Consider the following 26,505-nt stretch of genomic DNA (forward strand, 5'->3'; position numbering starts at 1 on the left):
TCCAGAACTTTCCGTGACTGCGGGTTCTTGAAAAAGTAAAGGAGCAAAGGTATTTTTCCTGAAAAGAGAAGAATTCAGCTGGTTCTCCACAGCCCCAACTACACTCCTCCATCATCTTTAAGTTCTCTATCATCATCAAGCTACCATCAAACAGAATCATTGCTAAACCTGCCGGCCACTGAATCGAAACCTCGAGTGCGGTCCATAATTTAGCACCACGGGCAGAAACCAATTTGGAGCCAACATGGGTCACGATGCTACAGACCAAGAGTTCAGGGAGATCTGGGATTTCCTAATGGACCTCGGCGGAGCGGTTCTCATCATCGTCCTCATCCGGGAGATCTTCAAGTGGTGCAGAGGTACTCTCCTCGAGCGCTCGAGAAGGCTAGAAAGGAGGTGGAGAAGATGAAGGCCGACGTTGACAAGGGTCTGGATGAGCTCCAGAAGCTATGTGCTAAGATCAACGAGAAGATAGCTGGAGAGGCCGACTCTGGCGACAAGGTCGTAGATACGGACAGCAAGAACACTGAGCTGCAGCACTAGATGATGCTTGATAGAAAGTGTTGATAATATTTCGTCGTCAGGGGCGGGATTAGGAGGTTAGGAAAGGAAAGCGTCGAGAAACCAGCCAACATATTATTAAAACAGCACAGAAGCAATACCATGATGTACCCATGCCTCATTGATATTTCCAAAGCTAGACGAAATTGATGCTTGCGTCACGGGCCCTTTAAGTATCCGTATTATCTTTTCTCGGTACAAAGAATCAAGACCCATCCATTGTTTACCACATGCAAGAAACAGTGGAAAGAGAGACGAGACTTCACCAACCCCTTACTAGCTGATGGAGATCTTCTACAGCAGTCAAACCTCCTAAATGGCAGTTCTCAAGGCGGGATTTGGTCTGTCTTCACAGCCTTTCTCCGACACTTTTTGTTTCTTCCCTGTAGTTTCTACGGGATCGGCACATCCAAAAGATGCCACTCCATCAGAATCTCCTAGAGCCATTTATTCTATCACAGGCACACATATACTCCATCGTCGTCTCGAAGCTTCTGGCCGAGCGTCGTTAATGCCGATTGTTGCCTGCCTGCCCGTTGTTCCACATCACCAAACCCTGGAAGAGCTCTACTCTTCCCGCTTGAAAACCACAACAGAGAACTGCGTGAGGCCTCGTGCTGTCTTCCGGATGCTTCCACAGTCAACAGAGGCCCATCAGATAGTAGCACCCGCCTTTGGAAAACATGAAATCACATGCTACCTTTGGCATCTAGCCCTACCTCTCCCACGATCTTTTAGGAAGGGGCAAAAAGGAAAGGGCTTGAGGACCCAACACCACTTTTCTGCTGAATTTATTTTCCTCCAAACGTACACCACCGTCTTGCTTAGACAGCCCATAATCACCTCAAGCGTCACGGAAGCCCAGACACAAACACATTTCAACCCGACAAGGAGACCAAGCAATCGAGATGGACTATCATAATTTCTTCCAGGTTCTCCAAATGGTCATGACGATGGTTTTGGTCCTGTCAGGCAGCCTAGTTGTCGTGGAAAAGCTTCCCATCGTCATCGGCAATAAAGCCGCGCGTCAAGCTGGTCAGTTGATGCCTCTTCTGAATTCTTCCAATGTTCAACCTAAAAGCCGTCCCTAACCCGATGGAAATTCAGCCAAGGAACTCCAGGAACTCCAGGGCCGCAAGCAGAAACTCGCCGATCTTATGGACGACATCACGGCCGCTCACAACTTCGCTATCAACTTGACGGGCACAATCCTCGACCATAACCAAGAGGCCCGTGAGATGACCGGGAACCTAATGAACATCTTGACCAAGAGAATTGTCCTTCTCCAGAAGGTTGCAAACATCAGCAAGAGCACCATGAAGCAGCACCTCGATCATATCCGCAAATTCAACAGAGTCGACATCGGTACTTGGAACGATAGCTCGAAGGCCATTCAGGAATGCATCAAGCTGAACTACGGAAAGATCAAGGCCATGGATGCGGCGATTGATCTGAAGGGCATTATGGAGGAATCCCTGTACGCGATGAGCAAGGTCGCAAAGCAGAACCCTTCCCCCTTCGCTACCGCGTCTGCGACCGCTGCTTAGCTTTTCAATGGCGCGTTGGCAGACAAATTATACGAGAGGTGAATTTCCTGGCTGCTCATGCTTGGAGGACCGGTCGTATCATGAGCTATGCCGATGCGAAAGCTTGCGCTATAAGTCCTAGCAGAGGCAGGGAGGGAGTTGACACCACGCCAGCATATGGGGGCGTCTGCAGTCATCTTGCGTCTGCGGTTCTACTTCTGGTTCTATCGAGACGAGACTTTGCTATGGGCTTTGAAATGGAAGGTTGAGAGGTTGTTTGGCAGGATCCCCGAAGTTGATCCTTCGTGGATGTTGGCTGCTGCTTGAGGTGTCAGATCAGGTACTTTAACTCTTCCAAGAATTGAAAATCACATCCAAAGCAATTGGAAATGCCGATACTTCAAATGTGCGACTTTCCCCTGTGGAATTGGCAGTAAAAATCCACATCCTGTCTGCGTCTGTGACAAATCGTTTACCAACAGCTTAGACTTCATAATCTGGTCTCGCGCGTCTCTCCTCTGACTGAGATGAACCTGACCCGTGAGACATCTTGTTGCCTTCAGTACCGCAACATAGCTCGTGCGATCCAGAGCAGGCCAGTCTTTTCAAGATTCTTGCAGCTCTCACCGGCAATGGTTTCCTGGACCCAAAGAGCCATCAATTTGAAAGGTGGTTGAGCGTCAAGATCACGTGTGTGGCTTGGCATTGAGGCACAGCATTGAACGCAAAGTCACACCAGGTATTCCCAATGGCTCGTTGCAGCGGCTTTTTCGATTAAATTCCCGGTTGTTACCCTTCCTTCATTACTTACCTATCGTGTGTACTGGAGACTGACATGCTTCTACATTCTGTGTCAGGTCCTGATCTCAAGAAGCATCTGGCAAGTTATTTAATGGCTGCGCCAGACAGCTTTCTTCTGCTATCCAGCCCAGAAAGGTACGAGTCAGTCATCCCGCAGGCAAGACCCATGGGCAAGAAGTAATTGAGGTAAGCAGCGATCGTTGGCGCTAATGTCCTTTTCTTGGCGCTAGCACCTTTTCGTGATCGAAGCCCGACAGCATCCCCCCCTGAAGTCTCGATTCAGAATTCAGCTGACAAGCCACTTTGCCTGGAATAGCAGGTCGATCCAAAATGAAAGGCTCGTCGCTTCGAGTACGAGCTGATCGATGAGTTTCGAACCAAATGAGATGGGCAGAAGCGATTGCTCAACTGGCATGAGGTGCCCTGAGCTACCTTACGAATGAGCTCAACGCCTGGCGAAAAGCGTTGAAGCTGAACTCCAGCCCTGTCGCAGTGACGCTTCACGTCCGACAGCTATTATCAGCCACCAACCGTTAAGCTGTTCGAGAAGGTGTAGGGGAGATAACGATCAAGACGAGTGTGAAACCCAAAGGCTCAGAACGCCGTCACGGATGTACGGCAGATAAATGTGAGGTTAGCGGCCGGCTGATATATCTGACATGCCATTCCATCATTGATCTCACAAGAGACGAAAGAAAAAAAGGGGTTCGAAGCCCCTCGGAATGCGGGGGGGGTTGATTCGTGGCCTGGACCCTGTGGGCTTTGGACGTGGGCCCATGCTATATCCAAGACGCGTGTTCGTCCCGGTAGCTTGGGGTCCAGGGGCGTCCCTGAACTTTCCCCCTCCAAGGCTCCAAGCCCTCCACGCTGGAAAGCCTAGCCCTATCCGTAGAGGGATTCGCAATGAGACGACGAGTCGAGTTCCAATGGCTGAGACCTGCTGGCGTGGCCCTGCGTGTCCTGCCCACCAGTCGTCGGTCCTAACGACAATGGGGGATGGGCTATGCTTGTTGGTTTGGCCGCCGCTGGCATCATTTTGCCTGTGACTGGCGGATTGGCCGCAGACATCTCTGATCTCGGAACAGGCGAGCCGGGGTCGAAGCTGCGCAAGTGTCACCAGTCAGATAGATTAGGCTGAGTCTGGGTTGTCGCGGGAGTAAGGAATATCGGCACAATAAGCTTTGGACTAGCACCGGTCTCAACACCCCAAAAATGGAAGCACAGCTTGAAGGTCTTGGCTCTTTAAAAGAGAGCGGCCCCGGGCAGTCAAGTCGCGGGGGAGAATACTTAATCTTCCTTGCGAGCTTTCTTGCTGCAACAGAAATTCGACAATTCCTAATACGACATTGAAAGAAAAGAAGGAGGGAATGTGAAAGGAAGCCGAGGATGGTTCGTCTCCTAGTGTCGCCGCGATACGGCGGTCAATCGACGCCGATCATTGCCGGCGCGGCCTTCATCACCCTCTGCGTCGTCTACCTGCTCCGATTCCACGGCACGATAACACCCTTCACATCCGCCAACTTCAGCTTCCGCACCTCAAAGACGTCTGGCCTCAACCTCGATGCCATCAACGCAACGGCACAATATTTCGTCGACTATCCCCTCGGCCCGCCATACAAGAAGGTATTTGGAGAGCTTGGTGAGCGCACAAAGGTACTGCGCTCGTGGATCGAGGCGCTTGAGGAGAAGGAGGGTGGCCGCACCGATGGGATGCGGGTTGTGGGGGCCGAGAGACAGTTTCTCGACGCTCAGGTCGAGCGAGTCGCTGCATCCCTGTTCCCTTATTTGCAATCTCCGCCGAGGGACATCCACAGCCTGTCGCCTCTGGCCGACCTCAGGCGAAGCTTTATGGGGGGCGCCGCTGATCGTGCGCCACCGCGGTCCCCAGCACAGCAATTAGGTGTCGGCGGCACCGGCGCCGCCGGGGCTTCCGGCAATGAAAAGCCGGAGTACGTGCCGAGAAATGCCGGTATCGTCATTCCGACGGGACACGGCACGCTGCGGTTCGCGTGTCATTTGGTCGCGTCCCTGACGCGCGTTTTGAAGACTACGCTGCCCATTCAGATTGTTTACGCCGGCGAAGACGACTTATCCGAGGAGGACCGCGACACGCTCGTGCAAGCTGTTGAAGGCGATAGTGGACGCATCGAGTTTTTGGATATTTTAACCGTCTTCAACGACACGACGCTGAAGTTAGCTGAGGGAGGATGGGCGATTAAGCCGTTTGCCGCGCTCGGCAGCCGATTCGAAGAGGTTATTCTCCTGGATGCAGACGTCGTCTTCCTCCAGAAGCCTGAACAACTTTTCCAACAGCGAAATTACCAAGAAAAGGGCGCGCTTCTCTTCCACGACCGATTGCTCTGGAAAGACCAGTTCCCCGAGAGACACGAATGGTTCCACGAGATGATTAAACACCCGAGCGAGGAGCTCCAAAAGTCGCTCGTCTGGACGGAAAAGTATGCCGAGGAAGGCGACTCGGGCATCGTGGTGCTCAACAAGGGCCGGCTCAGCGTGCTCATGGGCCTACTGCACACGGCGTGGCAAAACACGCACGCCGTGCGCAACTCGTGGACATACAGGATCACCTACGGTGACAAGGAGACGTACTGGATCGGCCTCGAGGCCACGGGCTCGACATACAGCTTCTCGCGGCACTACGGCGGGATGGTTGGCTGGCGGAAACCGTTCAGTGGGGTACAGACCGAGATGACGCAGGTTTGCAGCTTCGTGATTGCGCACGTGGACGAGGTGGATAACTTACTGTGGTACAACGGCGGGCTGTTGAAGAATAAGATGGACGACCCGACCGAGTTCGCGGTGCCGACGCACTGGATGATTGACCAGCAATGGGTCAAGGGGGCGAGAAAGAAGGATATGAGCTGCATGGTTGGCATGAACGCGAGGGAGCTCAGTGGACCAGAGACCAGTGTCTTGAAGAGGAGCATTGAGGCTGCGAAGGATGTTGATGATAGACTCGAATTGGTATAGAAAAATCAAAGATTCCCCTTTCTTTATTGTTCAACAGCATACGTATCATTACTCTTCATGTGTGAACGCTATCATCCTAGCACGATTACCTAGAAGTCCGGTTTCGTCAATCGTTAAAGTCATTAGGGCTGTTCCTCTCATAGTCCTGATTCCCAGAAATCACCCTACTGCTGTCTAACAAAGAACATCAAGCCCCGAGCCACGTATCACTCCATGTCGCCATCAAAGCGAACATTTGTCGGCATAGAGTAACCCATGCCCAAACCTGAAAACAGCATCCGCCGTATCATACGGAACATCCTCCATCGCATCCTCCACGGCCTGCTGTGACCGCGGGAGGTCGAAAGGCAATTTGCCTTCGGGGCTGCTTGCCCCAAAGATCACGTCCAAGAAGGCTTCGCTGCCACTCCCGTAGCTGCCCAACACTGCAGAAGCGGCGTCAAACACCTCGGGTATCGCAGCAGGACGATCCAGAATCACGTCGACGATGGTGGGCACGGCCGCATAGATCGCGGCCTGGCGCGCCTTCTCCTCATCCGAGTACTCGAGCGAGCCGGCGTGGTAAGCTGCCTCGAACCCACCTGGGCGAGGCTCGTAGGGCGCATTGATGCGGAGTAAGGCATAGTCTGCCTCTTCTGGGGTCTCTACAACCGTGAGGTTACGTGCCTCGAGGAACGTGGCGTTGAAACCTTCGATGTAGAACTTGGTTCCTGTGCCAACATTATTCAGGGGAAGTAGTTCATCCTTGTTTGTGAGAAGAGTGTAAGCTCTGCGCTGGGCATCATTGCCGAGCCGCAGGAAGTAGTCGTTTCCAACAACTCTCGTCGCGGCCTCGGGGTCGACGAAGGGCTCATCAAAAAGCCCGAGGAGGAACTTTTCGCGAAGGAGACGTCTGACTGAGATGTCAAGGCGGTCTTCGGACACAATGCCTTCCTCTACCAGCTGGACGATGAGCTCAGTACGCTGCTCACCACCAAATTGGTCACAGCCGGCATCGAGGATGCGGGCTGCGCGTTGAAGCTCAGTGGTACTCTCTAGACCCCACGCACGTGCTGGCATGTCTTGACCTCGGATCACTGTATCAGTGATGAGACCCCAGTCGGTGACGACGATGCCTTCGAACCCAAGTTGGTTTCTGAGTAGATCTGTAACGATTTGCTTGTTGAAGGAGAAGCCGACTGGCTCGTAGTCGGTGGAGTTGTCAGACAGACTGATAGGTCGTGAGTAGTACGGCATCATCTGCCGTGCGCCGGCAGCGATCGCCGCTCTGAAGGGGGTGAGGTGGTACTCGAAGTTGTTTCCGGGGTACGTCTGGTTCTTGCCGTATGTGAAGTGAGAGTCTTCACCGTTCTCCATCGGGCCGCCCCCGGGGAAGTGCTTCGTCACGGTGGTTACGCTGTGCGGACCAATCTCTCTTCCTTGAAAGCCTTTGATGTATTCGACAATGAGCTCGCTGGTCAAGGTTGCGTTCTCGCCCCAAGTGTTGCCCAGGCGTGCCCATCGTGGCTCGGTGGCGAGGTCGACCTGCGGATGTAGGGCAGCTCGAATGCCGACGGCGATGTACTCTTCGCGAGCTACCTCCGCGAACTTTCTAACGAGCTCGGGGTCCCTCAGGGCAGCAAGGCCGAGAGTCTCGGGCCATTGTGAGAAGACACCGGCTTGGAAGCCAGTGCCAATGTTCTCGGTGAAGTGGTGTCGGGGATCAGTGGAGAGAGTCACCGGGATGCCCAATCGCGTATCGAGGGCGCGTTGCTGGACTAGGTTGACAAACTCCGCGACCTGCTTCGCGTCCGTGATATCGCCGACGAGGTTAAAGTGTGTCATGTGCTTCTCGCCAATCATGTTCTCGGTGCTGTTGCGGCGGGCTGTGACGTTTCCCGTGTCGAGGGTATCATTGGGACCCTGTTGGAGTTGGGTTTGGAAAAGCTGGCCGGCTTTCTCTTCGACTGTCATCCGTTGGATCAAGTCTTGAACGCGGGCGTCGACGCAGTATGACGAGTTCTTGTAGATTGGGAGAGACTCTGGGTCATCTTGCCGGGCTACCCATTGGTGTTTTAGGGTACTGGAGGGGGTTATTGAGCAGTTTGCTGCTAGAAGGAGGCTGGCGAAGGCCAGTGGTGTCATTTTGAGCTTCATGATGGCTCTAGACTAGGAGAGAAACCTGCGATGTATGCAGTTGGGACCGAGACTAATGATTCTGAGTCGTCTGGAATCAGTAGGTCGGAAGAGCCCGAGGGTATTTATCACGACACATGGCTGGAGAGTAACGGCAGACGGGCGTCGTCGTGATGGAATCGGCTTGGCAATGGATGCTACCTCGGACAACGAACCGTGAAGATGACTGGGAATAATGCGATATTTGTTCTTGGCACGCTATTACACGGCCTTGTATCGGTCAATAAAACTGGCCTGGGGCTTCATGGTGTGGCCGATGAGGGGCTCTAGCTGCGTGATGTGACGATGTCATAGGTACTTGACTGGGGGGGAGTGAATTCCGCAGCTTGGTCTCCATCCACGGCACTAGAGTGAGATGAGCCAATGACACAGTCTAGTGTAAGATATCAATTCGTGAGGTAGAAGCTAGCGCGCTCGAGTTAGCAAATGTTGCAAGTTGGGGATGACAGTTCCCAGGGTCATGATGGTATCGAACATACATGTATCTATTTCAGTACCTTGAAAACTACTGCGATGACACACTATTCAAATTGACAGTTTCTACTTTTCGGATAGTCAGCTATTCACACTCAGATTGAATAAGGCAGTTAAGCTTATTCAGACAGACTCAAGCTAGAACCCCCAGAAGTTCGTCCCATCGAGCGGCAAGGTGGCAACGTCTAATCTGACCAGGGTCATCTCGAGGTTGAAATCCGGGACATGTTCGGGTCTTAAATCCAATGGAATGAACGCGGAGACCCCGGACATCCCGCAGTATCCACATCGACAGATTGAAAACGTGACTTTTGGGAATAGTGGTATGGGTCGGCGTTGATGAATTCCAAGTCCTGGGACTAAGGCCTGGGGTCTGAGTCGGCCCTACCTCTGTCCTGGCGGGGTCGAACGAATCCTCAAAGCTCCAATAGCTGTATCCTGGACCGTCAATGAACCTCCAGCCATGGCACTGGATCCATAAAGTTGTATGTGAGTCGTTGCTTAGTCCCGATGGTGGTGTCGTGACCGAGTTGGATGATGCGGGGATTGCGGGGAGCAGTCGAGTTTTTGCTGAACCGGGTCGGTGGTCACCTGTCAATCCTACCTTGACGGATCCACGTTCGGCACATGTTTGAGTCTTGGCAACATTTACCGTAGGTTCACCGCTTGTGGGCGTGCTTATTGCTTCCTGTTTAAGGCTGGCTGTCTTCGATGACCACGTTATTGTGCTTCCGGTGGGGGATCCGGCCCCACGCCGGGCTCGGATGCGCTTCATGCCAAGCGGCCGAGATGTAGTCATAGGTGATGTGGGCTGCTTGGTGCTGCTGCATCTAGCAACTAAGGTACTCATGAGACGAAGAGCAAGCTGACTATGGGAAAAGATTATCCTGTTTCCCGAGCAAAACATTATGACCAAATCATACGATGGCCTTGTCTTTCTAATGAAGATTGCTAGCAATTACTCTACGTAACTAGGGTGTGTCGATTAAGCGGTCCCCCGACTTTATGACGACGAGCCATTCTAACATTTAATACACGAGCTCATGGAAATAGGAACATGAACGTTATGCTGGATAGGGGTCATTGGAGTTCACAACGATGTGGTCGATGTTGGCTAACCCTTACTCTATGATTCCCCCCACCTATGTTCAAAGTTCCACGGTTGCAGCCTTTGCCGCATCTTCCTTAGCGACAGTGTCCTCATAGGTGTCATACTTGTACTTGAACCCAGGGTGATCCGACCTCAACCCCTTCTGTCCAAGGCCGTAAATTTGCTCTCTGAAAGTGGGAGCAGGCTCGTCATCCGGAATCGCTTCGGGCAAGAGCCCCCTGCTTCGAAGTTCTGGAACGAGGTACTCGACAGCGTCTTCAAAGCTCCCTGGAGTAACCACATATCCGATGTTGAAGCCATCAACGTCGGCAATATCCACCCACTCCTGGAAGACATCCGCAACCTGCGCGGCGGTGCCTACCGGCATGGCCCCGTTCCCACCGATTGCGGTGACCGTGCCCAGATTTCGCGGCGTCAGCTTTGGCACGTCGTCACCCCGGTAGCGCAAATTGTACAGAGATGAATGAATGCGCTGAAGATGGCTTGCTACATCCTCCTCGGTGAGTTCGTGGTCCAAGTCGAACTGGGAGACATCGATGCCCGTTGTGGCAGAGAACTGAGCAAGACCGCCTTCGATGAGGACGTATTTGAGAGCCTCTTCGTACTTTCTCTTGGCGTCCTCTTCATTTTTGCCGATGATGGGAGTGATCATGGCGAAGACTTTGACGGAGTAAGGGTCTCGGCCTGCAGCGATCGCGCCCTCCCGGATAGCCTTCACTCTCGGTGCTACGACATGAGGGGAGAGGCCGGCTACGAAAATGCCTTCAGCGTGGGTTGAGCCAAATTTTATGCCCGCGCTTTCGGAGGATTGTCAGCCCACAAGTTCTGACACCTGAAACTCACATGTTGACGAAACTTACGGAGATGTCCCGGCCTGGAACAGCACCGGAGTACGCTGGGGGGAAGGATCCGTCAGGAAGGGTGCATCGACGTGAAACTTGCCATGGTGATGAATGGCGCGAATCTGAGAATAGTCGGAATAGATGCCCTTCTCTGCATCTTCTACTAGTGCAGCGTCTGACCAAGAACCCTCCCACAATCTATAAAGATGTTGTTATTACATCAAAATCAAGAATCATACCTAGCGGATTCAAGCCTTACTTGTAAAGAACCCGCAAATACTCGTCGGCATTCGAATAACGGGTGTCGTGTTCGACTAACGGAAGACCAACCTGAAGCCTAGTGTTAGCTATAGAACACTAGAGCATCCAACGAGAGGCTTACAGCCTTGGAAGCTGATTCTTTCCAGCTTGTGACGATATTCCATCCGAAACGTCCCTTCGTCAGGTGGTCGAGGGTACTGAAACGTTTCGCAACCACGTATGCCTGCTCGTACGAAGTTGACGTTGTTATGGCAAACCCAAGATTCTTGGTGACGGCAGCCATTGCGGAAACGGGCTAAGATGATGTTAGCCATGTGCGGTACATGTTGCACGGTGCACGATGATGTTATCGCGACCAGGTCGTACGTACGATGACTGGGTCGGCCATGGGCCACTGGGCGCCGGTCCGAACAGATGGCTCTGCGCTGCCCTTGTATCTAGAATTAGGTACAATTAGCAATGATGAAGCTGGTCGAATTTGAGATGATTCTTACGTGTCGTACGGTCCGAAAGTATCGGCCAAAAACAAGCCAACGAACCCTCCTTTGTCGAGGAGCTTTGCCAGGTCTGTCCAATAAGTGAGATCACGGCGTTTGTCTTTGGCTCTGTCCTTAGGGTTGCGCCATTGACCGAAGGACAAATGTCCTACAGTGAACATATCGAAGGCATTAAGCAGAATCTGCTTTTGCGGCTTGGCACTTGTGCCGCCGTTTGGATCGCTTGAAGAAGCCATGGTAGTAGCTCGTCAAGTGAGGTGGAGTTCGGTGATACCACACGAAGAACTACGAGAGCCGGAAGAAAGTCAATGTTCCTATTTTGATTTCCGCCTAGTTGAAGTTGAAACTTGCGTACTTAAGCCTTGCTGCCTCAGTAGAGTAAATACCTAGTTTGTAACATCCATACCACTTTTCGCGTCATAATACTTGCATGTTGCGTGCGGAAATCCTACGGATATTTTCCGAGGAATGCAACCTTGATACCCTAATATGAAGGCTTCAGACTCCTTTATCGGACTTGGTCAACAACTCTTCGCCAGTCTAGGTCTTTTCCCGACCAACAAAGACGACTGAAGATGTTAGAGATGATTCCGGATATTAGCCGGATTGAACTTGTGAAAGCAACACCGCGGGCTGGCATAGGAGAGTCCGAGAGTCAAACAAATGATGGAAGGGTGGGCCATGATTTCGCCATCATCTCTCGGCGCGCTCCAGCGAATGATAGGCAGATGCAACAACAATTCGACATCGCTCCGCATAGGTCTATCACCCTTAAAGCCTTATATCGCCATCCCAATTTGAAGCACATCATGAACTTGCCCCTGGATCCCCGCCGATAAGGACATCCGCATGGGGGCTACGCATGGCGAACTTTGCCGGCATCGGGTAATACTCGATGTCGTTGTCAATCGACCTTGTTCACTTAAAGCTGATCTCTTTTCAAAGTTAATTTTCAACATAAGAAATGCGTCGATTAGAGGTTGAAAGACAACATGATGAGTGCGCCGATCCAGCCCGACGAAGTCCGGATCGACCACAATGCAACGGCTGCCAGCCGGAAGCAGCAGGCGAATACAGCTGTGGCTCGTGCCAATGTCGACAACCTGCGAGATGATCCAGAAGCGCGAGCTGCGTTTCTTTCGACTTTCTCTGCGGAAGAGGAAAGATCCGTCATCAACAAAGTTGACAAGGCCTTTTTGGTTCTTATCGGCGTGATGTTCATGATCAAGCAGGTAAAGCAATGCTGGCTGGAAAATTAACCGAACCGTGTGGCATAGCATGCTAATGAGTTTCCAGATCGACCAAACCAATGCTGCAAATGTTCGAGTGTTGCAAGCAGGAGAATCTCGAAACATCATGAAAGAGCTCGACATGACGTCTGATCAGTACAACTGGGTTGGATCCATCTACGGTGTGAGCAATTGCCTCGCTTGAAATGCGTCAAAGTCATCATCATGAGAAACTGACAAGCAGTGTTAGATTGCCTACATCATCTTCGAAATGCCCAGCAATCTGCTTTTGAAGCGTATGAGCCCGCATCTTTGGCAGTCTCGTATCTTCCTCACCTGGGGAATCATCACAGCCTGCCAAGCTGCAGCTCAGAATCGGCATCAACTTTATGCCATGCGGTTTCTGCTTGGGTAAGTTCTGGAGCTTCTGCATGCGACTTGGTCTGGTAGCATACTGAACTTTTCCCCAGAGTGTTCGAAGCTGGCATGTTTCCGGGTATCATGGCTCAATTGTCGAGTTGGTATCGTACGGACGAGATCGGCAAGCCAGTGACTTGGTTCTTCGCAATGTCTAATCTGGCCGGTATCATCGGATCTCTGCTTTGTTACGGCATTAGCTATATGAATGGGATTCGTGGTATCAGTGCTTGGAGATGGGTATATCTTCTCGAAGGACTGGCAACCATTCTCTTTTCTGGCGTTGTCTTCTGGCTGCTGCCAGACTACCCAAAGTCTCCACGTAGCAGTCGCTTCCTGACAGAAAGGGAACAAGAGTTTGTGGAGGCTAGGTTGCCAGAGAATGCGCCGCTAACAAACGACCCTGATTTTGCCGGCAAAGAGATTTGGGCAGTGTTGCGGACACCACTGATTTGGTCATTCATGTTGTCGCAAACGCTCATCAACATTGGAGGATATGCGCTAACCTGGTATTTGCCCACGATTGTCACCAATCTTGGATTTGTGGGGTTGCCGAGAAATCAACTGTTGAATATGCCTCCTGCGTTTGCAGCCATCGTAGGCCTAATATTTTCGGCTTGGTTCATGTCGAGAGCGTATATCGTCCGACCAGCCTACATCATGTGAGTTTTGCTGGGAAGTTAAGGTATGGGGTGTTGGTGACTAACGAAAAGTTCAGGATCCTCATGTCCGGCATGGTTGTGTGCTTCGTGCTCTTCTTCACAATCACTAACCGTTATAGCATTTACATAGCCTGCATATTGGGAATCTTGTTCTATCAATCGTACTTCATTCCGTTCTGGGCCTGGAGATCAGCGACTCTCTCTGGGTCAACAGGCACAGCATTCACGCTGGGTCTCCAATCAGGCATTGCTCAGCTAGGCGGTGTCATCGGGCCGCAGCTGTTCCAGTCCAAATTCGCATACAACGGCTACAAGACGAGTTTCGCGATAGCAGCGGCGACTACCATTGCCTCTTTTGTCGCTAACCTCTGGACGTGGTGGTTGACCAGGAACACGGAATACGATGTGATGAGGGTGAGGAGAAAGATTTTGAAGGCGCGAAAGCTTGGCAAGGTGAATTTCGATGATGACATTCGAGTGTTTGAGGAGAGACGTTTTTATGACGGAATCAAGCGCCAAGGGGTTGAGTCTGGCGAGGAAAGCTCACAAGCTTGATGGTACGGCTTGTCTGAAGGGAACTGCTAGCGAATCAAAGATGGGGAGTGACAAAGACCGCGATAAGAGCTCAGCTCTATTGCCGACTACATCGATCATTTCGAAACATTCAACAGCAAGACTATCTTGAGATCTTTGAAAGACTGGAAAACATAAGTCTTCTAAAGATGATCTGCACGCATTTTGGAGGACTGAGTTGTAATGTAGAAATGTGATTAAGTTTGACACAACGACTATGACGGCATCCTCACAGGTGGATCAAGGGAGAACCCGTCGAGAATGTGTGGGGGCCACGCCGTAGCGTAAATTCTCTCAACTTCATTGATCCTAAAATAGCTCACTTGTTCCGACTAAACATTTTCTGAACACCCTCACTCACCAGAGTCCATCACCAGTCATGTCAGCATCACCAGCTCTCGCAAAGCTCTTGGAGAAGGTTATCTCTCAAGGGAACCGCTCCTCTTTGCGAAGTGATGTAATCCCAGCAATCCTCGACGCCATTTCCGGCATCGCCAAGACGTTGCATGCATCCCAGCACGTTTCCCTCGCCGGGACAGCGAATGCCTTTGGCGACGATCAGCTTAACGTCGACGTTCTGTCCGAGAATGTGATGCGCGAAGCTATCGAGAAGTGCCCTTCGATCCAAACCGCGAGCAGCGAGGAAGACCCCGTCGAGAAGCCAGCGAGGCCGCAAGGGAGCGACACAAACGCGACCCCTGCAACCTCGGAGGAATACACCGTCGCCTTTGACCCCCTTGACGGTAGCTCCATCATCGCGCCGAATTGGACGGTCGGAACGATTGTCGGCATTTGGGATGGACGGACCGCAGTGGGCCAGTCACCGGCTGAGAAGCAGATTGCGGCCATCATCGGTGTCATCGGACCCCGGACCACCGCAATCGTGGCGGTGCGGATCCCCGGCGCCGAATCCGCTTGCTTTGAGATTGGGTACGGCCCGAACGGTGTCGCGGACTGCGAGGTCATCCGGCCGGTCGTCAAATTGGCCGACGGGCCCTTTAAGACGCGGTACTTCGCACCCGCGAACCTCCGACACGCGGCGGATGATGAGAGGTACAGCGCTCTCATCACGCGCTTTATCAAGGAGAAGTACACGCTGCGGTACTGCGGCGGGCTTGTCCCTGACATTGTGCATGCGCTTGTCAAGGGTCATGGCGTCTATGTTATGCCTGTCACGCCGGGTGTGCTTCCAAAGCTTAGGTTTCTGTACGAGCTGTACCCAATTGCTCTGATTCTGGAGTGCGCTGGTGGTCAAGCCATTGACCCCACTGACGGCAAGCCGCTTCTTGAAAAGATTCAGAAGGATTGCGATGGTAGAGCAGGTCTCATCTGCGGCACGTCAGAGGAGGTGAAGATTGTAAAGCAGGTTCTTCTTGGATAAGAAATAATCGCGACCATGTTTTAGGCACTACGAGATAAGGTCCCAGCCACGAACAACTTGACATACAGTTGCTCTTAAGAGTTACTGTTATACGTCTCCAACCTATCAAGCAGTTTCAAATTGGATGGACTACCCAAATGCGAGTTCCGTCATCCTTGTGAGACACATACTTATCGCTCTTACCCCACGAAGACCGTTTACCATGCCAAACCTTCGGGCATAGCTTTGTCGTTAACACTCGAGTTTGAACACACGCCTCGGCAGAACGCCTCATCCTCTTCAGCCGAGGACCTCGTTGCCTGCACGGGACTCCTCCGAGCTGGCCACCATTCTGAACCACGCTTCCTCTCCTCGGCGACATGATCATGCAGAAGCCCCTTGACCTTTCCAATAACGTAAACAACCGCTTCCTCTACGTCAGGATGAAATGGCCCAGTCGTGTATGTATCGCTATTGAGATTGGACTGTGAACCGTTGGCCAACCACTTGTCTTCAGACTCAACTTGGCTGAAGAAGTCCAACTTTTCTTTCAACTCCTCAGGCGTTGCTGTCTTTGACCTGTAGACTTCGTACCGCATCAAGCTTGTGGTGGCAGACGTTGGTACGATGGACATCATGTAGAAGAAGACAGGGCTAAAGAGAGGCATTAGCTTAGTCTGTTGAAGCGCGGATGCCGATGATCGCAGCTTACGTGAGGGTGACCGATGCGTTGGGGAACATGTATGTAGGACTGACAGAGCTGGCACGCTGCTCTCCTTTTGCGCCAAGATGTTCAACCCAGTACTTGTTGAGACCATAGTTCATCTGCTTGTTGCCCTTGAAGAACGGTGCGAGGCCAGGGTGCGCTGTTGGGCAATGGTAACACTGCAGCAGGACCAGAAAGTCAGTGGTCCGAGACTGATCAAGTCTAGAATTTCAAGTCGCGCGCACGAACCTCATTGTAATTCTCAATCAGTGTTTTCCAGTTGAACTTCCCTTCCATAGACCAGGTGTGGTCGTACTCGTAGTTGCTCATGTCAAAGTTCTGTAACCGGGGCTGCTTATCGACCCCGCCGAACTGGTCTTCCCAACTTAGAGTCGGCTTTTCAGCTGCATCCAAATTGACCCAGAAGAATCCTAGGCTATCGATATGGCTATGCACTTTGTAGAGCTCATACTCGCTCTTGTCAAAGTCTTCCACCTGGTCGAATCGAGGTGCCTTGGCCAAGTTGCCGTTCATGCTGTAAGACCAACCTGCCATAGTGTGAGTATAGGAACTGTGCGTGAGAGACCGTGTTTGACATTATACCATGGTACTTGCAAGATAGTACGAATGCCTTTCCCTCATTCTCGTGAACAATCGGAAATGCTCTGTGGCGGCAGATGTTGAGGAATGCATTGATGTTCCCGGCACGGTCTTTGATAATGAAAAAGGGATAGCCGGCCATCTCATAACGAGCATATTTGCCTGGCTCGCTGAATTGGTGGACATGAGAGACTAAGATCCATGATTTACTAAAGATAGCGCGCCTCTCTAGTTGATAGAAACCCGGCTCACGATACCACGATGCTGGAAGGGTGCTCTGCATGTTGAGCTTCTTTATTGATTTTGTAAATGGCTTCAGTTGACTTTGCCAGTGAATGCTTGAAGTGAGGGAGAATTTTGGCTGTTATTAAACTCAACTTTGTCAGACAAGGCACTTCCATGAACAGTATCTCGGGGGCCGAGAGGTCCATTGCAACTCCATAAGTCACAAGTCCAGAGTTCTAGACTTCTGATTTCAGCTGTGTTCGGCCGATGCCCCGCTGATACTCATTGAAAATGGTAAGCAAGACTTAAGCAAGATGTGATTGGTGTTCATCGAGCATGGAATGTTTTCGACAGACTAGTAGTGAGATGCCATCCTCCGCTCGGACTGGCGGCCGAAGCAGCCGGGACCACAAGCAAGCAGACATGCGGGGTCGGCACGAGGTTGTCCGCGGACACCGTACGTCGTTTAGAACCTCGACTCGATAACGGAAGTTCGCAATGATTGACCCCGCCTTTGAGATGCCTTGGCTAAATTTAGTCTCGGAAGCATAGTGGTCCATATCGAGCTCCTTATCTCTCATGCGTAGCTGTGATAGCCGATAGGATATCTCATCACACACATTTTCAAGCATCCACCAACAAGCCTGCAATAACCAGTATCATTCGACATAATGCAGGCATACGTGCTTCTGGTGTTACTCGCACTCCTTGTAGGAGCCCAGCTTCTGGCCAAGATCTATCGCGGCTTCGCGGCCCCACTCGCATCCGTCCCCGGCCCTTTCCTTGCGCGATTCACGGACCTCTGGTACGTATGGAGGATTCATCAGGGCCGCTTTGAGGTTGATAACATTAAGCTTCATGAAAAATATGGCAAGTAATCTCCTGAAGATATTGTATTAGAAAGAGGTGCAGTTTTGAGCCGAACATTCCGTCATTTTCAACAGGTCCCGATTAGATTACCCATACGCAGCTAATTCATCAAAGGTCCCATCGTTCGATATGGTCCGAATAGATTCAGTATCAATGATCCACATGCAGCGAAGGTGATCTATGGTAACGGCCACGCGTTCGCAAAGTCCACATGGTATGACACGTGGGGTGATCCGAACCCTTACCAATGGTCTTTGTTCTCGGATCGAGATGAGAAGCGCCACAGCGAGAACCGCCGTCTCTATCAGAGCATGTACAGCATGTCATCCTTGGTGAACTACGAAAGCTACGTCGACGAGTGCGCGGATCTATTTTCCAGAAGGCTCTCGGAGATGAGTGGTAGAGAAAAAGCGGCGCAACCCGTTGACATGGGACACTGGTTCCAGTGTTACGCATTCGATGTAGTGGGTATGATCACCTACTCGAAGAGACTTGGTTTCTTAGATCAAGGACTGGATGTCGGAGCGGTGATCAAAAATCTTGAAAATCATCTTTACTATGCAACAATGGTTGGAGTATACTCATACCTTCACTCATACCTAGCCCCTATCAGGAGTCGGCTAGGTAAACGGGGCACAGGTAGGCAGTTCATCGTCGAGTTCACCAGGGGTTGCTTAGCAGACCACCAGACGAAACCCAAAGCAGTTGACGCTGAGGATACTTCACACCTCTCGGAACAGTCTGGGACAATGGATTTTCTCTCCAAGTTCCTTGGAAAGCACTCTGAGGATTCATCAATATTCTCCCAGTATCATGTCTTGGCAGGGTGTGTGTCAAACATGGTTGCAGGCTCGGACACCACTGCTATCAGTCTCAGCGCCATCTTGTACCAGCTTCTCCGGAATCCGAAAGAGATGAGCAAATTGCAAAAAGAGATTGATGAGTTTTATTCCCGGAGAACCGGTGATCCTCGGCGGCTCAACTTCCAGGAGAGCCTCAAGCTACCATACCTCCAGGCAGTCATCAAAGAAGCATTGAGATTGCACCCTGCGACTGGTCTTCCTCTCGAGAGAGTTGTTCCTGAGGGAGGAGCAACTATTGCCGGGAGATTCTTTCCAGCAGGGGTACGTTGAAGTTCCACTAACATTGAACTATCGTGAGCTTTTGTTGACCATTGTCAGACCATCGTGGGGATCAACACCTGGGTTGAGCACCACCACACAGCCATATTTGGTGAAGATGCAGCCGCTTTCAAACCTGATCGCTGGCTAACTACGGATACCGATCGTTTGTCGGCCATGAATAGACACTGGATGCCGGTAAGCCCCGTGAAAGAAAAGACGTAGAGATGACGTGTTCTGGTGTCGTTACTGACGAGCTGATAGTTCGGCCTGGGATCACGAACTTGCATCGGAAGACACATCTCAATCCTGGAAATATCAAAACTGATGCCTAGATTATTGCACGAGTTCAATTTTGAACTTTGCAGGGACGCTCCCTGGGTGACAAGGAACTGCTGGTTCGTCAAGCCAGTGGGCTTCGACGTTCGAGTCAATGTACGGCGATCGCAGGGTGTCGTGGTAGGGGTTGTTTAGGCTTCTCGCGGCTTGGATGCCCGCTTTAGAGCGCCTACTGCTCGATGTTCTTGACATAGTTACGCCCCAAATCGGAGTGAACGAGTGTGTTGTGGTCTACTAAATCAAAGTACAAGAATTGAAGTCCCAAAATTCCAAATCCTCATGAATATCTTCAAAGCATTGATGTGCCAAACGATTGCAATCCTTCCGAACCCCGAGGCTATGCTGTGATTTTCAACGCCGTCGTGCTTCACCCAAAAAGATTTGAGCAGCAAATGTTACATGTACATTTTCGCTCTGCCGCTGGTTTTCTTCATCCTACATGCGACTTGTACGGAGTCTTTGGATCTCATCCTTCTTCTTATCAGCACTTTTCCCTAAGTCTTGTTTGTAAGGCGCACGTACTGGTGAGAGGTCACGCGGAGCACGAATTACATAGGAGTTTTTTCTTGACTCGAACTCAAATTGTTGGTGATTGAATTCTTCTTTTAGATACCGGGAAAGCCTGTCCGGTGCGATGGAAGAACCGGATATCCTCTGGCATCCTTGCTGCTTATTCCGACGTACATTGAAGCTGCTATCCATTTCGTGATGGTGTTTTCCTTTTATTTTTTTCCAAAAAAAAAAAGACGCAGCCAGCTGAGTGGGAGAAAGAAAGTGAAGGGGGACAAAGTCGATTGCCCGGACGGAAAGTGCCTACACTTAAGAGCCGGAGAGAAGCCTGCAACATCTGCAGCATGCAAGCTTGGATAGGGTATGATTGGTTCATCCGACACCAGCGTGCCACAAAGATGCATCACATCTGCATCTTGCCCAATCGAAGGCGTTCGTTGCTCGGAATGCAGGTTTAAGCGGTCTTTCTGTCGAATGAATGGGCAGACCGAAAAGACACACCACATTTGCCCTCACACCACCAAAGCGGAAATACCGCACCCATGGCAAGGCAGACTGTAACGGCTTAGGGCTTCCCTTGAAGTTCGTACTGATTACCGACTGGAAGACACTCTTATCCTCTGGTCCCTCTCCCCACTTTAAGTGAACTACCTATCAATCGCTCAATTATGCCCCTAGCAGACCGGCAGACCGACACCGCATCATGCAGTATGCAGTAAGCGGTAGAAATCGATGGCATGCCAATAATCAAGGCCTATTGCAGATGACAAGGGTTTCGTTGCCCTTTCGATCATGTTCTGAGCCCCCTCTGTCACCGACTTTCCCATTCATTTGCTGGAACGGAATCTCAGCTGCAAGTAAGCGTCGTTAGTCCACAGCCTGCCGCTGCCCCGGTCAAGTCCCGTCCATTCTCCGTCGCAATCGCCGCTTACACCACTGGAAGGCCACAGATCCTATGGCCGACCATTCCTCTCAGAGGCAACAAATCGTGAGGCTGCGCGGCGTGTGTAGTTAATCCTGTCGTTAAATCCCTCTCTCCCTCTAGTAAAATGAGGCATCGTTTTCCCCTTTGCTTTGATCCCGCGACTCTGCTTCTGCAGGCTGTCTGATGATACAAATCGTGCACATTTGATCTCTCAGTGAGCAACGCCATTGAAGCTCACTAACCCACAATGGCGCCAGAGCTACCTAGCCCCAACCGTCGCCACCTTCGTAATACGTTGAGCGAAGATCTGGCCAAACTGCATCTCGGTAATATTCCAAAAGTCGTTGTTGTTGGTGCACATCTTGAACCTGACTTGACAATGCGAGCTAGCCTGACATGAATTTCAGGGCGACGAATCCAATCCCGCACTCGACGCTATCCATGGTAATCGGGGGCTCGATAGCGTTCCCAAAGAACGTCCAACTGCACCGAGCGAACAAACGAGTGTAGGAAACCGGAACCCACCAATCGGCTCGACAGACCAAGCCCAGATTGTCAGCAGCTCATACACTGGGGTACCACTGGACGAGCTTCTCCGAAGTCATTTTCAGCCACATCCTCACCCAGAAGTGACAGAAGGTTATCTCCCGGCTGGATACTTGAACGAATTGGTCCGTCTCGATGTCGTAAAGCAAGAACTTGAAGATGCTTTCGGCGACGACAGTGATATAGACTGGATCGCACACAAGGTATGCGACAGCTCCCTACAGAGCAAGTCCTATCGACAGGTGTTTGCGATCCTTTGTCTGATCGAGAGAGTAAGCTCTATCGAGAAGTTTTTAGATCCTACCGCGGGAGTCTGTGACTCAGACTTGCCTCTTCAAAAAGTCGAGTTGGGACAAAAAAACAAGGTTGACCTACGGAAACGGGAAGATGTAGACAAGCCCCTGGGGTGTTTCCGAGGGTGGAAGCATAACTCACTGAAGTCGTTCGATGACTGGCAATGGACACTAAGGGTTCCCTTTCTCAAAGGCATTCGCGGAAGCGAGGCTCAGTATCGCAAGTTCGATGATCGAGTCATCCTTCCTCTGACGTACGAATCCGATCCCAATGGGGATGGGGCAAGTGGAGGGTTCAGTGAAGTCTTCAAGGTCAAGTTACATCCCCGACATCATAACTTCAGTCCAAACGGCGCAGACGTAAGCAAACGAGCCGATTTCAACGGATGGCACTATCTTTTAGACGATCAATAGTTGCTGACCGAGACCGACAGTGCTACTTTGCTCTGAAGAGGCTGCGATCAACGGATACAATTGCCTTCCAGCGAGAACTCCAGATGTTGCGGAAATTTGAGAGCGAAAATGCGCACGAGCATCTGATTTCCCTGCTCACAACCTGGAGCCAAAAGGGATTCTTTTACTTCCTCTTTCCGTGGGCTGAGTGCGATTTAGTCAAGTACTGGGAGATCCACAAAAAGCCAGAAATGAATATAGATCTCGTGCGGTGGGTTGCAAGGCAGACAGCAGGCATGGCCGCCGGTCTTGCAAGAATCCATGAATACCCAGGAAAGGTCGATGGCAACATGGAAAACGCTGTAAAGTACGGACGCCATGGAGATATCAAGCCGGAGAATATTCTGTGGTTTCGATGCTCGGAAGAGGATCTAGGAAGGCTCGTGATATCGGACTTCGGACTTGGTGTTTTCAACAGCAAGAGAAGCCGGTCTAATATTCCCAACGACTCTGGCATAGGTCGAACTCCTACATACCGCCCACCAGAGTGCGATATCGAGGGTGCTATGATCTCCCGATCATGGGACATATGGACTCTTGGATGTGTTTACGTCGAGTTTGTTACATGGCTGTTGGGAGGGTGGGAACTTTCCGAACATTTTGCTGAATGGCGAATGACGACATCTTCAATCTGGGGCCAGGACTTCAAGTCCGATATCTACTTTGACATTGTAGAAGTTCGTGTCCCAAAAGACCATGACACCTCATCAAGAAGTATGGGTGCTATGGTGAAACCAGCGGTGACTCGGGTGAGTACATGTATCGTCTGGAATATTCAAAGAAGAAGTTGACTAACAACGGCAGTGGTTTGAAGGACTTCACAATCACCGAGACTGTTCTCAGTACACCCATGATATTTTAAGATTGGTTCAAGACAAGATGTTGATTGTCGAATCCGCAGTGAGCAAAAGAGCGACATGTAAGGAAGTATATGAGGAATTGCGACGAATTCAGAGACGATGTGTGGAGAGTAAAGGCTATTGCGTAAAGGCCGTTCCGTTGCCTCTACCAGCGGCTATTGGAGAGACTCCTGCCGTCAAGATCAGACTCAACGACAATGCGCTGGATACAATCAAGAGAAATCATCCAAGGTTGCGCACTCATCAGGGCCGCACAGAGGAACCGCCAAAAACTAGAGGTGGATATGGTGATAACCTTCTGCCTCCCACAAAAGGAGCATTGTATTGAGAGACTACCGATACTTTGGATCTAGAAAAGGCTGTCAAAATGTGCGACGAAAATATCACACCATTGAACATATCTCTCATAACTATCTATCTATTCATCACCGACCTCAATATCCCAAGGGTATGTTAGGTGCGCGTCTAGTAAAAGTCTCCCTGGGCCCTCACCCAGTCATTGTCTGACGCGACACCTGCCTATTGTTGGTATAGTGACCAGAGGCAGTTTTAAAAAGATTCTTCTCTTCCTTCATACATGAAGCTGTTAGCAAAGTTGGAACTTGCATGTTTTGCTCTAAGGCAGTAGACGCTTACCGGCGTGAGAGGACGCGGCAGGTCGAGGTTCCATTTCCCTCGTGAGAACTAGTGGTTCGACGATCAGCTTAATATGACTAGACAGCAATCAATTGGGCCCTCTTACCCGTATTCCAATGTCATTTCTTGCAGTGTTCGGGAACAATTCTCTCAGTTTCTGATGGAGCATTGTCTCATCGCAATATCGACCACTGACAAACTCCTTCGTCATGATGGCTGATCTTATGGCCCCAAAATGACCAGAAATGTGTATTTAGCAAGTGATGTGCTGCTAATAAGCACTTTTGGAAGGTCTACCTATGAGGACCCTGCTCCTGGGGGTTGTTGATACCGAATCAAGCTATGCCTCGTGGTTGGTGGGAAGGGGAAAGCCTGTGCCGTTAGGCTGCCCAAATGAGGCGAACGAGTCTCCAGTCAATGGCTGTGTCGGGCACTGGCGCATTTGATCTCGCCATTTCCATGTCGGTAGCTACTCTCTTGGAGGGTGGCCTAGGGTGGTCATTGGAGATAGCCTCGAAGTCATTACCATCATCGAACCCTGTTGTCAGCCCGCAGTCACGTCTACTTCTTGGTTGGCAAGATTTCATCCTGGCGGAGCATTTACCCTGGGTCGCAAGCCTGCCTGCATCGTGCTAGCTCAGTTCGTTTCTATGAAGTCGTAATTGGCGATGGGGCATTGGCCTGCAGGAGGGGTGGATACTTGTGAGTTTTAACCCCTCCTTCATAAACCGGAGAGCGCCTTGTGCAGATTTCAGGCTTTTTTGTCGCAGTCGGGCTGCCTCGAGATGCCTCTTTGCATGTAGAAGTGCCAGTTTCTCTGAAAACTGACCTAACCTTTTGGAGACAGGTCGCCAATCTCTGGTGAATCTCGAGAAAGGGAGACTGGTGTCTTAAAGATGTCGTGAAGCCATTGTATAGACGCGAAGTATCAGCTTTCTTCATGTTCTGGATGGTCCAGTGTTTTTCACCTTTGATCAAGTACTTAACCTACTACATAATATTACCGTCTCCTCTTACAATTTACGCTTTGAAGTATGGACTGGCTTCTGGATGGATCATTGCTCAGCCATATTGAGACCGATCTTACCAACGTTTTTGGATATCAGCCAAGATCTGTCAAGGTTGTCCAACTTGACTGTGAGGACGAAGTGAGATACAGCACTGGTTGAAGTTGAAAAGTTCAAAAACAGCTAAGATTATTGCAGGAACCTAAACAATGGATACTGAATGACGAAGATTGGAAGGAATGGTTCCTTGGGGTCTGTGACCGTTTCTACATTACAAGAAAATGTTGGTTCATGGGCTAAAATAAGGGATAAGAACCACCAAGAACTTCACCAGAGCTATAAGCCCAGGGTCAACTTGATGTACGTGAATTTCAGCAGGACTCTCCCATCCCTATTCGGCCAATCATTCTTGAACTATGATGCTCATGACTATTCTAGTTTCGCACGACGTGCTCAGGGCAGCGAGTCAGAATGTCAATCTACAAGCATTCGATACCTTCCATTCACCTTTGAAACTTTCAGATATATTTCACTCAAGTTTCTGATTCATAGCGGTATTTCCCGCGTTATCAGCCGTGCAGACGTGGCAGCATTTTGTGCTGGAGAGGTGAACATGGGCGAGCTGGGAGACTCCACTATAGGTCAGTCGGTGCCAGAGCTTCTCGTTCCTTTGGCGGTTTCAAAGTCTTTGAATCTAAGTCTCCAAAGTATATCACTGCAGAACTTCAAATGCATGGCCTGGTGATTTGGCCCTCACCGTGTCACACATTTTAAAGACAGGGTCCACCAATGCGATATTCTTCGGCACCGATGCTGAGATCGAAGAAGAAATAATCGACAGACTCTACTTTTCCTCTCAAGCTTTACAGCACCCGTTCCTCCTTCAAGGAATATTCACTGAACTGGAGAGAAAAAGACAGCTAAAGCGGCTCGTCGAGGATACTCAAGATGAGCTAGAAAGAGCCATCTCGAACTTGAGCTCCGAGAGCGTCACCCAAAGTACGAAAGCTTCTACGCAACCCACCATTGACCTTTGGCTAGAGACTACAGAGCTACGAAACGGCCTGATGAATTGGAAGACACAGTTGAAAGAGATGCTGCTTCATATCGAAGAGATGGCCGAGACATACCCAGTACCGAGAGTTGCGGGTCGTCCTTCAGCATTTGACATTGTTGATGCTGAGGCAGATATGATGCGGAAGCAGGCAAAATTAAATTCTACGATCAAAAGTCGGCTGAGATCCATAATACATGAGTATGAAGAGACTATCAGAGATTGTACAATGAGACTAGATGGGATGTCGATGGCGACTCAGCTCGTAAGTCTATCAACATGTTGATACACGTATCAGTCACTGCTACATTAGTATCATGCCGCTAACTATTGACAATGTTGAGTCTCATGCGAAAACCAACATGCAAATTGCACTTGAGACCAAACGGGACGGAAAGCGTATACAAAACATTTCAATTTTCTCTATGATATTCTTACCCAGCATGTTCGTTGCAGTAAGTTAATTCCTTGTCGCTGTTGATACATCACTGTGTGATAACAGCACAGCTGGCAGCATAGCAAATGGACATGGAAACTGACGATACACCACCCCCTCTCTAGACAATCTTCTCAACAGACTTCTTCAACTGGTTTCCCACTGAGAAAGACGCAATGATCTCCCCATACATTTGGGTTTTGGTTTCCTTCTGTATTTGTTCCAGCGTTCTGATACTTGGTGGATACTACCTAATGTCCACACGTCTGATGTGCCTTCGTATCGCACACCAGAAGTCACGGAAGTGGTTGTCGATGGTTTAGTATGAGCTACATGAGTCATCGGTGGAACGGAATAATCAAAAAGGATTGACTGTAAAGGTTCTTGACCTGGCCGAGCCCACAGAATATTGAGTGGCAGGCTGCCCTTGCGCGCTCCAGGTGAACT

At 50.6% G+C, this 26,505-nt stretch overlaps 13 protein-coding genes across 13 annotated transcripts; 7 read left to right on the top strand and 6 right to left on the bottom strand.

Annotated features, from left to right (window-relative positions):
- Positions 1-877: 877 nt before the first annotated feature.
- BDP55DRAFT_628189 (uncharacterized protein) lies at positions 878-2,108 on the top strand (the record flags this gene model as incomplete). Its single annotated transcript, XM_060571867.1, has 3 exons — positions 878-1,165; positions 1,494-1,596; positions 1,669-2,108. 3 exons carry the CDS (start codon positions 878-880, stop codon positions 2,106-2,108), a joined length of 831 nt encoding a protein of 276 aa, XP_060434228.1.
- Positions 2,109-4,274: 2,166 nt separating this feature from the next.
- On the top strand, positions 4,275-5,876 carry BDP55DRAFT_725064 (mannosyltransferase putative-domain-containing protein; the record flags this gene model as incomplete). Its single annotated transcript, XM_060578971.1, has 1 exon — positions 4,275-5,876. One exon carries the CDS (start codon positions 4,275-4,277, stop codon positions 5,874-5,876), a length of 1,602 nt encoding a protein of 533 aa, XP_060434229.1.
- A 222-nt stretch (positions 5,877-6,098) lies between these two features.
- Positions 6,099-8,012, bottom strand: BDP55DRAFT_544384 (glycosyl hydrolase family 3 N terminal domain-containing protein; the record flags this gene model as incomplete). The annotated part of the gene is made up of 1 exon (XM_060568476.1): positions 6,099-8,012. The coding sequence occupies one exon, from the start codon at positions 8,010-8,012 to the stop codon at positions 6,099-6,101; it is 1,914 nt and encodes a 637-aa protein (XP_060434230.1).
- A 646-nt stretch (positions 8,013-8,658) lies between these two features.
- BDP55DRAFT_628192 (uncharacterized protein) lies at positions 8,659-9,432 on the bottom strand (the record flags this gene model as incomplete). The annotated part of the gene is made up of 1 exon (XM_060571868.1): positions 8,659-9,432. The coding sequence occupies one exon, from the start codon at positions 9,430-9,432 to the stop codon at positions 8,659-8,661; it is 774 nt and encodes a 257-aa protein (XP_060434231.1).
- Positions 9,433-9,503: 71 nt separating this feature from the next.
- On the bottom strand, positions 9,504-11,472 carry BDP55DRAFT_765231 (DszA family xenobiotic compound monooxygenase; the record flags this gene model as incomplete). Its single annotated transcript, XM_060580935.1, has 6 exons — positions 9,504-10,433; positions 10,497-10,676; positions 10,738-10,808; positions 10,861-11,034; positions 11,110-11,176; positions 11,234-11,472. 6 exons carry the CDS (start codon positions 11,470-11,472, stop codon positions 9,674-9,676), a joined length of 1,491 nt encoding a protein of 496 aa, XP_060434232.1. The 3' UTR covers positions 9,504-9,673.
- Positions 11,473-11,867: 395 nt separating this feature from the next.
- On the bottom strand, positions 11,868-12,149 carry BDP55DRAFT_651072 (uncharacterized protein). The gene has a single exon (XM_060574024.1). It carries the CDS (start codon positions 12,045-12,047, stop codon positions 11,892-11,894), a length of 156 nt encoding a protein of 51 aa, XP_060434233.1. The 5' UTR covers positions 12,048-12,149; the 3' UTR covers positions 11,868-11,891.
- Positions 12,150-12,160: 11 nt separating this feature from the next.
- On the top strand, positions 12,161-14,111 carry BDP55DRAFT_765232 (high-affinity nicotinic acid transporter). Its single transcript, XM_060580936.1, has 5 exons — positions 12,161-12,468; positions 12,533-12,649; positions 12,716-12,876; positions 12,936-13,544; positions 13,601-14,111. The coding sequence occupies exons 1-5, from the start codon at positions 12,229-12,231 to the stop codon at positions 14,097-14,099; spliced, it is 1,626 nt and encodes a 541-aa protein (XP_060434234.1). The 5' UTR covers positions 12,161-12,228; the 3' UTR covers positions 14,100-14,111.
- A 310-nt stretch (positions 14,112-14,421) lies between these two features.
- Positions 14,422-15,707, top strand: BDP55DRAFT_353631 (fructose-1-6-bisphosphatase). The gene has a single exon (XM_060567003.1). It carries the CDS (start codon positions 14,497-14,499, stop codon positions 15,496-15,498), a length of 1,002 nt encoding a protein of 333 aa, XP_060434235.1. The 5' UTR covers positions 14,422-14,496; the 3' UTR covers positions 15,499-15,707.
- Positions 15,597-17,189, bottom strand: BDP55DRAFT_353547 (Rieske [2Fe-2S] iron-sulfur domain-containing protein). The gene is made up of 4 exons (XM_060567002.1): positions 16,787-17,189; positions 16,433-16,731; positions 16,190-16,362; positions 15,597-16,131 (listed from the first exon to the last, which is right to left on the bottom strand). Exons 1-4 carry the CDS (start codon positions 17,064-17,066, stop codon positions 15,696-15,698), a joined length of 1,188 nt encoding a protein of 395 aa, XP_060434236.1. The 5' UTR covers positions 17,067-17,189; the 3' UTR covers positions 15,597-15,695.
- A 490-nt stretch (positions 17,190-17,679) lies between these two features.
- BDP55DRAFT_544163 (cytochrome P450) lies at positions 17,680-19,473 on the top strand (the record flags this gene model as incomplete). Its single annotated transcript, XM_060568462.1, has 5 exons — positions 17,680-17,882; positions 17,913-17,914; positions 17,993-19,002; positions 19,060-19,206; positions 19,264-19,473. The coding sequence occupies 5 exons, from the start codon at positions 17,680-17,682 to the stop codon at positions 19,471-19,473; spliced, it is 1,572 nt and encodes a 523-aa protein (XP_060434237.1).
- A 32-nt stretch (positions 19,474-19,505) lies between these two features.
- Positions 19,506-20,100, bottom strand: BDP55DRAFT_651086 (uncharacterized protein). The gene is made up of 2 exons (XM_060574025.1): positions 19,861-20,100; positions 19,506-19,809 (listed from the first exon to the last, which is right to left on the bottom strand). Exons 1-2 carry the CDS (start codon positions 20,038-20,040, stop codon positions 19,774-19,776), a joined length of 216 nt encoding a protein of 71 aa, XP_060434238.1. The 5' UTR covers positions 20,041-20,100; the 3' UTR covers positions 19,506-19,773.
- A 920-nt stretch (positions 20,101-21,020) lies between these two features.
- On the top strand, positions 21,021-23,253 carry BDP55DRAFT_628198 (kinase-like domain-containing protein; the record flags this gene model as incomplete). Its single annotated transcript, XM_060571869.1, has 5 exons — positions 21,021-21,122; positions 21,181-21,522; positions 21,544-21,972; positions 22,047-22,814; positions 22,870-23,253. The coding sequence occupies 5 exons, from the start codon at positions 21,021-21,023 to the stop codon at positions 23,251-23,253; spliced, it is 2,025 nt and encodes a 674-aa protein (XP_060434239.1).
- A 1,535-nt stretch (positions 23,254-24,788) lies between these two features.
- On the top strand, positions 24,789-26,386 carry BDP55DRAFT_628199 (uncharacterized protein; the record flags this gene model as incomplete). Its single annotated transcript, XM_060571870.1, has 4 exons — positions 24,789-25,209; positions 25,277-25,887; positions 25,967-26,077; positions 26,285-26,386. 4 exons carry the CDS (start codon positions 24,789-24,791, stop codon positions 26,384-26,386), a joined length of 1,245 nt encoding a protein of 414 aa, XP_060434240.1.
- Between the last annotated feature and the right edge of the window lie 119 nt (positions 26,387-26,505).

Source organism: Colletotrichum godetiae (genome assembly GCF_030913485.1).
Source record: "Colletotrichum godetiae strain CBS 193.32 chromosome Unknown BDP55scaffold_6, whole genome shotgun sequence".
Classification (NCBI taxonomy): Eukaryota; Fungi; Ascomycota; class Sordariomycetes; order Glomerellales; family Glomerellaceae; genus Colletotrichum; species Colletotrichum godetiae.